Below are 14,401 nucleotides of genomic sequence, written 5' to 3' on the forward strand. Positions count from 1 at the left end.
TGAAATCATGTATTGTCTTCGACATAAAGGCTGTGATGGTATGAAAGAAAAAGTTACACTATTTTACAAGGGAGAAGTTAACTTTTTAGGAAGTGATAATGTAAATCATGCTATAACATTGCAATCAAGTTAAAACGATTAAAGTTCATTTTTAAAACATGCAGCTGGCTTGAGAGTGATTGAGATGATTGTAAGAATGTTATCACTTATTTTTAATGTTTGTAACATGTATTTATTTTTATCTTTATTTTTTTTAGCTTTTTCATATATTGGAAATTGAGAAGTATTTAGTCAAAACTTTTCCGTTACTTGTGTTATATACTTAAAAAATTTGAACAGTATATGGGCTATTTCTTTTTACTGTAATTAGTTTTATTCTAATTTTTCGAAATTTCTTGCAAGCTAAGAACTCCTTTAAGTTTTATTCTTTATAAATTTCAAATTTAGTCTTTATTATTACCTAAGAATTTACAAAACAAATTATGTATACTACTCTGACATTTTTTTGTTATCTTAATTTTTATTATCACTGGGATTCATTCAGTATTTTCGACATTTGCAATTGATTTCGACTCATCACCACAGTATCTATGTCAATCAACTTAATCTTAATAAAAAAATAAAAATACCACTTTAAGGTTATAGAAGTATGGAATTAAGAGTTATTTCAAGTACTATCTTTTCATGAATATCCCTAAAACGCAAAATTTCGTCTGAAGAAATACAATATTTTTATCCAAATTTATGCATGACGATATATTTACTGAAAATAAGTCTGAAAACAATAATTAATATGTTGAAATCTCAAAAAAGTGAATAATAAACAATGAATTGTTGCTGAAAAAAAAAATGTTTGTGTGAATTATGAACATATCATATAATAATAGAATTGTCTTTTTGTTTGAAACATTGACTCTTTATTAAATAATTAATTGATATATTTATATTAACATATATAATAACTATCACTCAAAAATTTGTTGTATATATTATCTTTCAAATTTGTTAAGTTGATAAAGGCTTGAAATCTTTAATACTATGTTTAACATGGCATTTGACATATTAATTATGGTTTTCACACAAATACCATTAAAAATAGGATCAAACAGAGCCAATATGATTATGTAGATATGGTCGCACATATTTATTTGAATGCATTTAAGCTAATAATCATAATAAGCAAAGCTATGTTATCATATTATTTCTAGAAGATAAAATATTTAACTATGGAATTGAGAGAATTTTGTATTTCAAACTCGAACAAAGAAAAAAAAGAAAAAAATAAAGAAGAAGAAAGTGGAATCAGTCTCGTGAAGGGGATATCTACAAGCCAACATGAGCACTGTTAGCAACGGAACAGAATTCAAACATTCTCCTAAAATATTAATTTCATAACATCTAATTAAACAACTAACCTCTCATTGGCTCTGAGGAGACACATTCTGCACAGCAGAGCATCAATCAATTCCATGCTTATATTTATCACCATCTCATTAACCGCCACCACATTCAACATCCATAAAACAAATACATCCAACATCCATCTATCCATTGTTCATTCATCCAACTCCGCGTAAGAACCCCGCCCGCCCGCCCGCCCGCCCGCCCGCCCGCCCGGTCTCATCCCTCCAATTCCGAAGGACCGCATACAGTGACCATTGGTCGGCGTCCCCGTCTTCAACATGCGAGGGAAGGGAGGCGTCATCGCAGAGAGAGTGATGAGTCTCTGTTCAATGGGATTTGGAGTCTAGATATTTTACCACCACCACACCCCCTCTACGATGGTTTCTAGGCATTGTGTTTGTGTGTGTGCGTTTTTGCAATACTCATTGTGAGAGCAATTGTTGAGCTGCTGTTAGTGACTGTTTAGGCTTTGTGAGGTCTTGGAGGAGGTGAGCGACGTTGTAGCAGCTCGTGCGAGCTTTGTGTTAGTCGGGGGTGGAGCTTTCAGTCTTCCCCTGGCAAGTAGGGTTTCAAGGTTGCTTGTAAGCCAAGCTGAGAAGTAGACAATATTAAAAAAAACCTGACGTATGAGCGTTTTACTTCGTGGATTGTTCGCGGAGATTGGTCGAGAAGTGCAATGCGCTTCGTGAGGTTGTAGCATTATGCGTCAGGTGCGTGACATGTCTGACCATGCCATGAAACTGAGAGTCGGGCTTGGAAAAGTTGATGGAAGTCTAAGTGGTGGACACCCACGAAGAGGTTCTAAGTGCTGTTTTGATGTTTGATAATTTCCTCATGGAGCTGTAGGTGGTCATAAACCTTGCTGCATTTAAAAACATGCAGTGATTGTGTCATGTGAGAAGTGTTTGGATAGTGAGAACACTTCAAGAAATTTGTCTGTTGTTTTTCTTGTTTTTTTGCTGGAAATGTTATAATTTAATGCTGTTTTGGAGATGTATTAGGCTCAAACTTGAGGTTTGATTGAGTTCTTTGAGGTCATACTGGAAATGTGACGTCGGGAATACGACATTGCCTTGCAGCTTCTGTAGTTACGCTGGAGCTTGAAAGGGTTTCCGTATGGTATACGTGATTTGATTTAACACCTTCAAACCTTAGTTGCTTTTTAGGACTCAACCGTGTCATTAATTCCGTGAAAGCAAGTTTTCTAGCTTTTCTGACATTGTGGAACGTTCTGAAAAAACGTCGCAACTTTGAATTTGTTTCCTTTCACACCCTTTTTTACAATGCCTTCCGATTATCCCTGGTCAGCTTACTAGTTTTCACCTGTGTAATCTCTCTTGTAATTTTGGTTTGGGTTGTTTTCATGAGTGCCACTGAATGAGACCATCTTGCAGTGTCTTCTCCTTCGTCGTTGCTCTTCTATTGGCGGTAATTTACTTAAACAAAGTTTCGCCGAAAGTGTTTTTGAGAAGATTGATTTTTCACTGTAATCAAGTGGGTGCTTCAAGTTGCTTGTATCGCTCTCATTGCTCGAGAGTGTGGATGATGCAACAACTATTCTTTATTATATGAATCTTTTACGATTTGAAATTACTTAATTTTAACCCGTTTTGTTATGCAATCGCCTGTGTTGTGATTACTAAAAATAAAAATAAAAAGTCCATTTTAATTGCACATCTTACAGTACTCGAAAACAAATGTATTTTCTTTTTCGAGGTGTGTTGGAGTATGTGCTTTTGAGGTTCTTGAGAAGATCTTGAGTTCTTATATTAATGCTAAGACATGTTTGGTGATGGCTCTCATTAAATGTCGATAGTGGAGCTCAATTGAGTCAATCAAGTGTTTCCCTCGACACCTGCACTAGATTTTGCATGTTGTAGGGAGGCTAGTTTTGGTCATGTTCATAACATCGTCACGAAGTCTCAGTTCAAATAGATACAAAGATAGTGGCTATATTTGACACTGGACATGAGACTTTTTGGTTACGATACATCTCACATGTTGAGCGGATTCATTATCTCAAAGGAAATGATTTTGTTTATTGAAGACTGCGACTGCTGTTGGGTGTGCGCAATGATGATTTCTTAATGCGCTCTCTATTTTCCTCGACATTGAATTTAAAGATGTCCAACCTGGTCATGGACAACTTGTGTCAAATTCTCACTGACTGGGTCGTGATTCGATAACACGCCTACACACAGGAAAGTATCAGTATCATTTCTTGAAGCGTGCACATTAGTAACTTCTGCATGAATCAAGTAAAAGTTCGCATTTCTTTTGCAGTTCTGAATTTGAAGACTTCGACGATGCTCTGAGCTTTGAAGGATTACCAGGAAGAGGCATCCTCGACTGTACGGAAGTGATTTTTGTTGATCCACATGGGGACTGGAGTAGCTGATCCGATATCGATTCTGGGGTTATTGCTTGGATTGTGCGCAGCAGTCCCTGCGTGGAGTAAGTTTCTTGTGGAGACAAGCAGTTTGACCATCACACTCCCCGAATCGCTTAAGGGAAGCTATGATTCAGCAATTGGTAATTTTGGAGTTCCCCAATATGGAGGGACCATGGCCGGAACAGTTGTTTACCCTACCAAGCAAGCTGATGGATGTACTCCTTTCTCCGAATCTTTCAGAGGTCCAAATACTGGAGGTCGTCCCGTGTTTGCGCTTCTAGATCGCGGAGGTAATATTCTCTGTTATATTTCATGTGACAAGATATTACAGTATTTTGTGGGAATGCTATCGTCCCTAGCTAGCCTTAGGGAGTCCCTGGTTAACCTTTGTCTTAGGATAACCCGTATTCAAACCTAAGGGTGCTAAAATTGAAAATCACCGAATTAATTGAGGTTTAATGTTTATGAGGCTATTTAGCAGCTAATTTAGTAAATAGACGAATCTCTAAGTCGAATGTGTTTTACTCTTTTTTTTTTCTTTTTTTTTCCTCTTTTCTTTTCTTTTCTTTTCTTTCATATCCACTTCTAAATCCATAATCACATTCAACTTGCAGAAAACATAAAATATACTTAAACCTTAATTAAAAAGAGGCTTTTCAGAGCACTCACCAACTAACATTCGATGAATTGATAAATGTTTGCAACATGTTTTGTACTAATCATTTTTATTTATTTTTTAATTCAAAAAAGTTTATCTGCTGAGAAAGAGAAAAAGAACAAAGGTATTTATACATGTGTTTATTTGTTTGGTTTTTAGTGTAAGATTGAAATTGTGTGAATATACTTGCCAAACTTGGATGCATGATTCAAATGAGTTGATTATTGGGAATTGATTTTATCCATCATCACTGTCCTTGTACATGCATTTTCCATGAATATAATTTTGGTAGTATCACTAACAATCCCCATAGAAAAACGATGCGGCAAAACTTTGATCCTCCGCTAGATGCACCTCAATTTTAAAACTTGAACTACTGCTCATGTTGATACATTAACTGATTATGCAGGATGCTATTTTGCTTTAAAGACTTGGAACGCGCAAAATGCAGGGGCAGCAGCTGTGCTTGTGGCAGATGATAAAGTGGAAACCTTGATCACCATGGACACACCTGACGAAGGAAAATACTCTGATTTGATCCAAAACATTACTATTCCTTCTGCTTTAATCGACAAAACGCTCGGTGACAGTCTAAAAAAAGTTCTTGCGTCGAATGAAATGGTGAATATCAACCTCGATTGGAGAGAGTCCCTTCCTCACCCAGATGAGAGAGTAGAGTATGAGTTTTGGACCAACAGCAATGACATATGTGGGCCAAAATGTGATGCTCAAGCTGAATTTAAAAGAGATTTCAAAGGAGTGGCTCAACTGTTAGAGAAAGGCGGCTACACCAGCTTCATTCCACATTACATCACGTGGTATTGCCCTCAGGTAATTTACCTCTGAACAATGTTCCCAACCTAAATGTACACCTTGTATTCTGTATAGTTGGAATGACATTGATTTTAGTAGCGATAATTTTATGCACGAAAGTGCTTCTAATTCATGCACGTTTGAGACTTAGATACAATAAATGTAACAATTCTTATCCTACAGGGACTTGGTTGTTTCTTGGGGTGTTACTTTGCCAAAATTAGGGATGTCCTACTCAACTACGTTCTGATAATTATGATGGAATTAGTTGTCGCATGAAACTTCGTTATGTTTTCTATGAAGTGAGGCCATCATGTATCCAAGGATTTCACTTTTGTGATAAAATATCACGTGTTTTAGGCGTTTATAGAATCCAAACAATGCAAGTCTCAATGCATCAACAAAGGCCGTTACTGCGCTCCTGATCCTGAACAAGATTTCAACAAAGGGTATCAAGGAAAAGATGTCGTATTGGAAAATCTAAGGCAATTGTGTGTTTTCAAAGTTGCCACACAAGCAAAGCGACCTTGGGTTTGGTGGGACTACGTTACAGATTTTCAAATACGTTGCCCTATGAAAAACAATTTGTACAACCAAGATTGTGCTGAGAAAGTTATTACCTCACTTTGTAAGCGCCATAACCAGCTCGCTTTGTAATGCCTGACATGAATTATTGAACTTATTTGACACACTGTAAAACATGAGATATGATCAAAGAAGATGTTGGGAAAGAGCATGGTTCAGTAACGCAAGTGTTAAGCATTCTAGTGAAAGTTCTGTTTTCGACATTTCTAGTTGATTAGAATTTTCTGACGGATACTCATTGTTATAAGCACGTTCATGATGAAATGCATATGATGAACATACCATCAATGGTTCAGCAAGTGTAGTCCATTGATTGAATACATCTGGTTTGACAAAAAGCGTTCATGTCGTGGACTACTGACACAGCATTGTTCTTGTTAAGCTTTAAGTACTTCGGATGTTCGATCATGCATGATGGATCCTGAGTTAGATGCTGATAATCCTCTACTGAAAAAGGAGCAAGATGCACAGGTTAGTATAATCAACTACCCGCATGTGAGAACAAAATGCACGTATTTTTACAAAAAAATTGAACACGCACTATGGATGTCAATTTTATTAGTTCTATTGCTGCTTAGTTTGCGCTTCTATGTCACTTCTTAATCGACGATATTTGTCTGCATGCTACATTTTCTATAGCCATTCAGATTTGGAAAGGAACATGAAAGGGCTTTGAAGACTTAAGAGTCAAGCTTTTTGTTAAATTCCCTTGGCATTTTTTGTTATCAATCTTGTTTTTTGCCATTTAATGAAAGATTTGAGTTCCCATCATACTGATTGTCGTTAGGTCTGAAGCTCATGTATTTATAAGCGATTTACAGGTTGGAACAGGCACACGTGGTGATGTCACAATTTTGCCAACATTGATCATTAACAATAGGCAGTACAGAGGTAACAAGGTTCCATGTACCAAAGCGTATTGCTCTTGCTATAATAAATAGAGTGTAAATGTATCACTCTTCTGTATATAATGCTTAATTAGGCCTTTCTACATTATTGAAAAGAAACAAAACTCTGATGTATCACAAAAACAGCTTGACGAGGATTGTATCGAGTGTGTTCAGTGCCCAATAGTTACAAGTTTTTTTTAACACTGTCATTTCAGGAAAGCTTGATAGAGCAGCGGTAATGAAAGCTATTTGCTCTGGATTTCAAGAAACCACGGATCCACCAGTGTGTTTAAGTGGAGGTAGCGCTTAACTTTGCTTATGAATTTTACAGCAATTGTAGCATCGTTCCCTTGAATGCAATACAATGTAGACGAATTGGAACATGGACATCAGACCATAATTCATCTCAAAGGTTTTGTGTCATGTTCCGAAGACATGAAAGAACTAACGAAGAAGATTTCACCATCAGAATCCACGTAGTAGTTCTGTGTGGTGCTTAAAGCTTGTTGCAGAATAAAGCGTATCAGCTGCTTGGAAAATTTTGTTAATTTTTAAGGTGTCATGGTCATAGGTATTGTGTCACGAAGAATTAATCAAATGAAGAACCGTGAGACACTGTAAAACTGTACATAAAATTGCTCCTCCGCCAGTATGGCACCGTCTTTCCTTTCAAAAATGAAGAGGTGTTCACATATTTCTCTTCAGCGACTTGTTCTCAAACTTGGCAACGGAAGCTCTCGAGTTCCTCCACTACTGTGTTTTTAAAGTTTTTTCAAATATTTTCTCTTCAGAAAGCAGACGTGCGCTCATGAAAGTATAAGGTTTCATGGCGTCACTCTTTTGCCGAAGGACTGATTCCAGGGAATGTTATGAAGCATTTTGTTCACCTTTTGCCCTCGGTGGTTGTCTAACCTCAAGCGTTTTCTTCAATGTGAAAATTACATTAACATTGGCTGGTGCAGGTGTTGAAACAAATGAATGTCTAGAACATAACGGCGGTTGTTGGGAAAACAAGAAAGCGAATATAACTGCTTGCAAAGTACAAAACTCTTTTTCACCCGATGAGTAGTATGTGTAGTGTAGGAATCCACTACTGCAAACATAAACTGATACCAATGTGTTAAATAAATACAATTTTATGCAACAGTGTTTTGCGAAGAATACTGGCTTATCATTTCGTGCTTTATTGTGCAGGACACATATAGGGGTCGAGTCTGCCAGTGTCCATTGGTGGATGGTGTGCAGTTTGAAGGTGATGGCTATACCACGTGCGAAGGTAATCTACCCTTGTTTCTGTATGTTTTGTACATTATGAGAGCTGATTCTAAAATAAACGAACCATTATCATTATCTATCGGTGTGATGTTCAGTGTGTAAATGAGAAGTATTTGTTTTTTAATTTGAATTTAATAGTTGACCTAAAAAAATAATTAAAAGTTGAAATTCGGTTTGCCTGTTCTTCTGCAGCTATGGGCTTGGGCAGGTGTAAGGTCGATAATGCTGGATGCTGGCAAGAGAAGAGAGGCGATATCACTTTTTCTGCTTGTCATGTGTGCCTCACGGATATGCTCTTGCTCGAATTTTTCGTTTTCCCTTTTCTTGAAATAGAAAGGGGCTTGTTTGAATTTTTTTTATCTGAGCTGTTTGCAATTGAATCCTTGTTTTTTCTGACAGCTTCACGTAAGGTAAATTAGATTCGTCAACGATGACCATTCATCAAGCTGTAGGCTGTACTCACTTTTTGTGTTGAAATCTGAAGACCCATCTGTCGTGGTTGCACAATACAGGAATCTCAATCCAAAGGTTGCCAGTGTCCCCGAGGCTTCCGAGGAGATGGAATCAAGGAATGCATAGGTGAGTAAATTTCTTATATTCACTGGTTGTATGTTGAGAGTCCTATGCATCCGGCCAATTCAGTTTCTACCAAAGGGATATTGACTTCAGCACTCTGCCTTAAATTTCGACATGGTGCATCTTTGTTGGTACATTTACGTGTCGTGCTCTTTTTTTCAATTTCTGAAAGTCAAGCCCAACAAGGCACTTGGGGGGAGTTTTTCACGATCATTATACATTGTAGATTACTAGTTACGTAATCCAGCAGTCGTTCTATGGGCCGTCTCTAAGTTCCAAAGAGAAACTTTCCAGTTTATCTCTTAAGTTACTAACTCAACTTGTGTGAAATTACTCCTTTTTTTTTTCTTCTTTTTTCTTCTTTTTTTTCCATCAAATTAAAATCCCACAAGAATTATTCAGTTTTGCCCTTTTCAAATGCAGATATAGACGAATGTAAAGAGAAGAGCAAATGCCAATGTCCAGAGTGTATGTGTACCAACAAGTGGGGTGACTACGACTGTGGATGTTCAAAAGATTTGCTGTACATCCGTGAACATGATACTTGCATTAGTAAGACCCCATCACATCCTTGGTAGTTCATTTGTGCCATGTCGCAGCTCTCATGACGTGAATAATTCCATTACAAGACTGTCCGTCGCCTGTACGTATTATGCTTTGCGCTTTTATTGTTTCATTTATAAACCTACTTGTTTGGCAGGTAAGAAGAGTCAATCATCAAAGCTGGGGTGGGCTGTGTCTTTGATTGTGTTTTTGGGAGTGGCTTCTCTCGGAGTTGTTGGCTACGTCGTCTACAAATACAGGCTTCGGGTATGAACTCTATCTTAAGTGATGCCTTCACTGCGACCTTTTACCACAGGTCTTGAATCATAGTGCATGGGCCTATTTTGACAACTATGCACGAATTTGTTTCAACTTGCATGTCTCCACAAATGGAGATCTCTCTTTTGTACTAGTTCGTAAAGTGCTTGAACTTATTTGATTAACGGATTTAGCTTGTCGGTGCTGTGGAACAGTCATACATGGACTCGGAGATAAGGGCAATAATGGCGCAGTACATGCCACTCGACAGCTCAAGTGAAGTTAATCACCATCTGACCGAGGAAGCGTAAAGACAAAGGTCTCTCACCTCTGGCTCTAAGTGGGCATGCTGATTGTTCACTTACACATCGATTGAAATTTGAAATCCTTGGTAGAACCCTTTATCAGCTTCCAAAAATGAACCGCCCATTATCGAACTTCTGAAGAGCACTTTGATCCTTAGTTTGGGCTTTTCTCCTGGTTCCGTGCTAACTGTTTATCCTCTGCTTCAGTGTAGACGGGGCAAAAAATAAGGTCGGTGCTTCTTTTCATCACTACGCACCAATGGTTGCTCCGTCAAGCTTGGAAAATAGAAGGAAATGTGGCATAGTGCAATGTCATATGTAACAGAGTTCTGAAACATGCGAGGGAGCATCACAATCAACCAGGCTACATGATCATAAAAGGGTATGTATTTGAGCGAGGAAAGGTAGCATAAGTTAAACAAGAGAATAGCAATTACGGTATCTAATTCTGCAGCTATAAATGACTATTCCGAAGACAAAATGTTACAACAGAATATAGTGGACTCGACTGTAGTGCTAGTTTACTGGATTAGGCCCCGATTATATATGACGAACTGTGGACCACAGTAATTTTGTAACCGACAGTGATCATTATTTCCTGTACATGACAACTGGTTTAACAGATAAGTTCTGCAATAGCAGGATCCTACATTGTGCAGACTTCTGCAAGGAGAAAAGGAATGTTGCAATGAGTTAAGAGTAACACAAAACCTTTGACCAAGCAATTAATGTTCACTTCGGAATAGTAAAACATTGATTGTTGCAAGTTCATCAATAACCAATTCTTAATGGATTTGGAAACTTATCATTAAGTATAGTTTGATTGATCACTAGCTTTGATGGAGGCAGTGGTGTAAATAATCCAATGGTTGAATAATGTGAAGGAAGGGCTTGTGACATAGTGAAGTGGTGTTTATAATCCAACAGATGAATAATGTGAAAGGATGGCTTGTGATTAGTTAGATATTTTTATTTAGTTGTGTTGGAGTTTAAAGATGTGTTATACAAAACTGCCTAGGAATTTTTAGGATCCTTTGACATCTTTACAATATAGAGGTTGTATATTGACAAATACTAGCATATCTACAAATTATTGTTTGTCTAGAAATGCATTCTTCACACGTAATTTTGAAAATATTTATTGTAATTTATTTATATTTGATAAGAGAGGAAAATAAGAAAATAAATTAAATACAAAATATAAAATGTACATATAGAGAGAGAAAGAGAGATTAAGACCATTCAACAAGCTAAGCAATTAATAAATACTAAAAATAATTATATTGAGCATTAGAAATATTTATCATAGATAGACTATAATATCACAATATCATTATAAACATCATAAAAATTTGACATATGATCACCAATGTTTTTGAAATACTAGTATTCATAATTTTTTTAAATATCTCAAGATTTTAAAAAAGAAAAAATTACATGATAAGAATTTACTAGATTTGATAGTTAATCTTTTATTAAATAGATTTCAATAAATGAGAAAACTTTAGAGACAAACACCAATTTTTAACACAAAGTATATATATATATATATATATATATATATGTTTATACATACATACATACATACTTATAAATATTCATACATACATACATACATATATATACATACATACATACATACATACATACATACATACATACATACATATTAAGAAAAAATTGTTTATTTAAGTATTATAATTTAATATTTAACTCTTTAACTCTTTGATTTAAAATATTATTTTTCTTATTTAATAAAATCTACATTAAAAAATGTAACAAGATTTGACCAAATTCAACTTAAAATTCTAATCAAGTCAATAATTGTATTGATTAGTAGTTGTTGCATGAATTATAAATACAGAGTTCTTTTTTCTAATAAACAAACTATTGTAAAGCTTAAAACATAATTGAAGTTACCTCAAAAAATATATTGTATAACTGCTTATTAAAATAATCAATTTTTTTTAATAGATTTACTTAAAAAAATTAATGCTATAAAATTTTAGAATCTTGTAGAATGTTACATCAATGGCATAAATTTTAAAAATTATTAATACATCAAAGTTTTCTTATTTTTATATATCATCCATGAAAAAAAAAATATACACAATATGTCATTATGAAAAATCAATGCAAAAATAATATTTTAAAAAAATCCATATTTTTACAAATCTTTTTTAAAATCTAGTGATTTTTTAATATATATCTTAATTTAAGTATCCATTACATAAGACATAATCATGATTTTAATAGATTTTTATGTATAATTTTATTTTAATAGAGATGAGGATAAAACTTCTTCTATGATATTATTTATATTATAGAAATAAAAATTTATAGATAGATAAAATTTTGTTATAGTCTTTGAATCTTTTATACTAAAGATTACTACTAACCTCCATGCATGTTTCAAAGATCATTGTCCATTGACCATTACTTTAATAGAAATATTTGTATATAAATCACAAATTGTAAGTAATGTTGTACACCTCTAAATTATTCCCTTAGAACTTGATATTGTCTCTTTTTTTATATTATTTCTCACCTATTAACTTGATTCTATGATTATAAATTAAATTTGTATTTTTTTAAACTTACTATTCCAAATAAAAAATATTAAGTTGCAAAGATTTTCTTTCATAAGAAACATAATAGATAGCAATACATAAGCCAATTATTTAATATGTATTGTTTGGATTTAGATCACAAATATAATGGTACAAACTTCATACATCTTAACACAAAGAAAAATAGGTAAATTTGGTAGGAACAAGGAGCATAATGGCATTGTAAAGGATAGCAAGTTTTTCTCAGATTGAGAATTCAACTTCCAACTCTTTCATCTCATTTCCATTGGCTTCTTCTTTAAATTTGCATTTTGGTGCAACAAGTGCCATCAACTCCTCGTCTAACAATTCTATATATATTGCGTCAACTTCTTCATTAAGTTTGAAGATGCCATCAATTGACATAAGATTTGTTATGCATAGTATTTTAATTACTATTTCTTTTATTACTTATTCATTTGCAATATTGATTGGTTCAAATAAAATGGCTTCTATATTGTCATTTGTATCATATTCACTACCAAAAAAAACTAATAAATAGGAAATACTTGAGAATAGTAATTACAAAAATCTTATTTCATGTAACTTTAATTTATTATATCACAATGTCCTAATTGTATTTGTAAATGTCATGCATGCTAACCTCATCCTTGCCAATTATGCATTGCATTTAGAAGCAATAATAGGAGCTCTTGAAAGAAGAAATGATGTTGTTATCTAAAAATTAAATGTTAAGTATAAGAACTTAAAGAATGTAATTAAATAGGAGAGATATGTCTCAAAGATAGATGATATAAAAGGAATGAAAAATTATGTATATTTAAGAAGAAACTAAAATAGCTATTCTCAAAAAAAAAAAAAAAAAAAAAACTATAGGCTCTTGAAACTAAATTAGAAGCAAGAAAAGAATTAATAAGAATGAAGAAGATTTTACTCTTGCCTTTGTATATACTATCTAACTAAGAGCTAGATGGCGATGTTCTATTGGACATCTAACATATGTCCAACTTATAAGACACATGACTAACTTGTAAGGCAAGTTTTCTATATGCATGCTACATGTCCAACTTATACCACAATTGGCTAATTTGCTAGCTAAGTTTTCAACCTATAAATTACTTATAGACAAGTATAAAGTCAAATTTGTATCTATGAAGCTTATAAGAAGCTTGTCCACAAGATATTATATAATTTACCTACTTTTATTTATTTCTACATAATTCTTCTTATCTAAATAATTACTAGTTTTGATTGTATGCATGGGATTAGATCTTAGAAGTTGTGTTTAGAAGCAACATACACATATGTACATAAGTGAGGAAGAAGTCACTAATGCCATGCAAATATGCATTATATAAAAAGAAGAGGATATAACAATTAATACCTATCATTTTCTTGACTTAGGTTCTTAGCTATTTGTAAAAAAATAATAGCAACCATCCAAGCCTTTTGGTTGTAGTAATAGTAAAAGTCAAATTGTTCATCAATTCTTTTTTTAAAACAAAATGGTTTATTAGCATGATTGATCATTGATTGCTTTAAGTTATTGTATTTGTTTGTATTGATTGTAAATGCTATGATAAATTATATCTTATTTTTTTTTAATATTATAATTTAACATTGCAAGATGGTGTAATCTATCACCATTAAATAGAAGAGACTACTCTCATACATATTTTAAGTCTCTTAGATGGAATATGTTAATGCTTTTGCTTGTAGACTTGAAAATTGATTAATAATGGTAATATTATGAGTAGAGCTATTTTTTCCATGTGACTTGTGCTTTTTTAAGCTATGGTACTACTTAAACTTCTATAAATAATCATTAAAGAAGATTGGCACATTATTGCTTAGTCTAAATAATGTAGCAAGAAATCTAGCATTTTTCTTAATTAAGTCAATTGAAATACAAATGCAATAATCCTTGTATTGGAGTACCTAAAGTATCAATACTTTATTAAGATGTGAACTAGTAACAATGCTTTATCTTTTAGCATTGGACTATATACAATTGGTATCCTCAAATGAATGTCTCTTTGTTAGAAGATTAATAATTGTCCCTTGAAAGGGCACTTTTAGAAGGGTGAATGTCTTTGTGGGCCAAACATAAAGAAACTTCTTGCTTATTGATA

The 14,401-nt window shown here is 33.9% G+C and overlaps 1 protein-coding gene across 2 annotated transcripts; it reads left to right on the top strand.

Annotated features, from left to right (window-relative positions):
- The first annotated feature begins 1,695 nt into the window (after positions 1 to 1,695).
- LOC112281812 (vacuolar-sorting receptor 1) lies at positions 1,696 to 10,376 on the top strand. 2 transcript variants are annotated; one of them, XM_024518720.3, is made up of 15 exons: positions 1,696 to 2,114; positions 3,688 to 4,086; positions 4,864 to 5,285; positions 5,628 to 5,895; positions 6,235 to 6,323; positions 6,674 to 6,743; positions 6,958 to 7,041; positions 7,705 to 7,781; positions 7,937 to 8,018; positions 8,210 to 8,292; positions 8,530 to 8,596; positions 9,017 to 9,145; positions 9,294 to 9,403; positions 9,610 to 9,713; positions 9,912 to 10,376. In XM_024518720.3, exons 2-14 carry the CDS (start codon positions 3,783 to 3,785, stop codon positions 9,703 to 9,705), a joined length of 1,881 nt encoding a protein of 626 aa, XP_024374488.1. In that variant the 5' UTR covers positions 1,696 to 2,114; positions 3,688 to 3,782; the 3' UTR covers positions 9,706 to 9,713; positions 9,912 to 10,376. The 2 variants fall into 2 exon arrangements, with proteins under 2 accessions (XP_024374488.1, XP_024374487.1); XM_024518719.2 differs by having other exon boundaries at positions 1,733 to 2,114; positions 9,907 to 10,376.
- Positions 10,377 to 14,401: the final 4,025 nt, after the last annotated feature.

Source organism: Physcomitrium patens, chromosome 4 (assembly GCF_059467195.1).
Source record: "Physcomitrium patens ecotype Gransden chromosome 4, ASM5946719v1, whole genome shotgun sequence".
NCBI lineage: Eukaryota > Viridiplantae > Streptophyta > Bryopsida > Funariales > Funariaceae > Physcomitrium > Physcomitrium patens.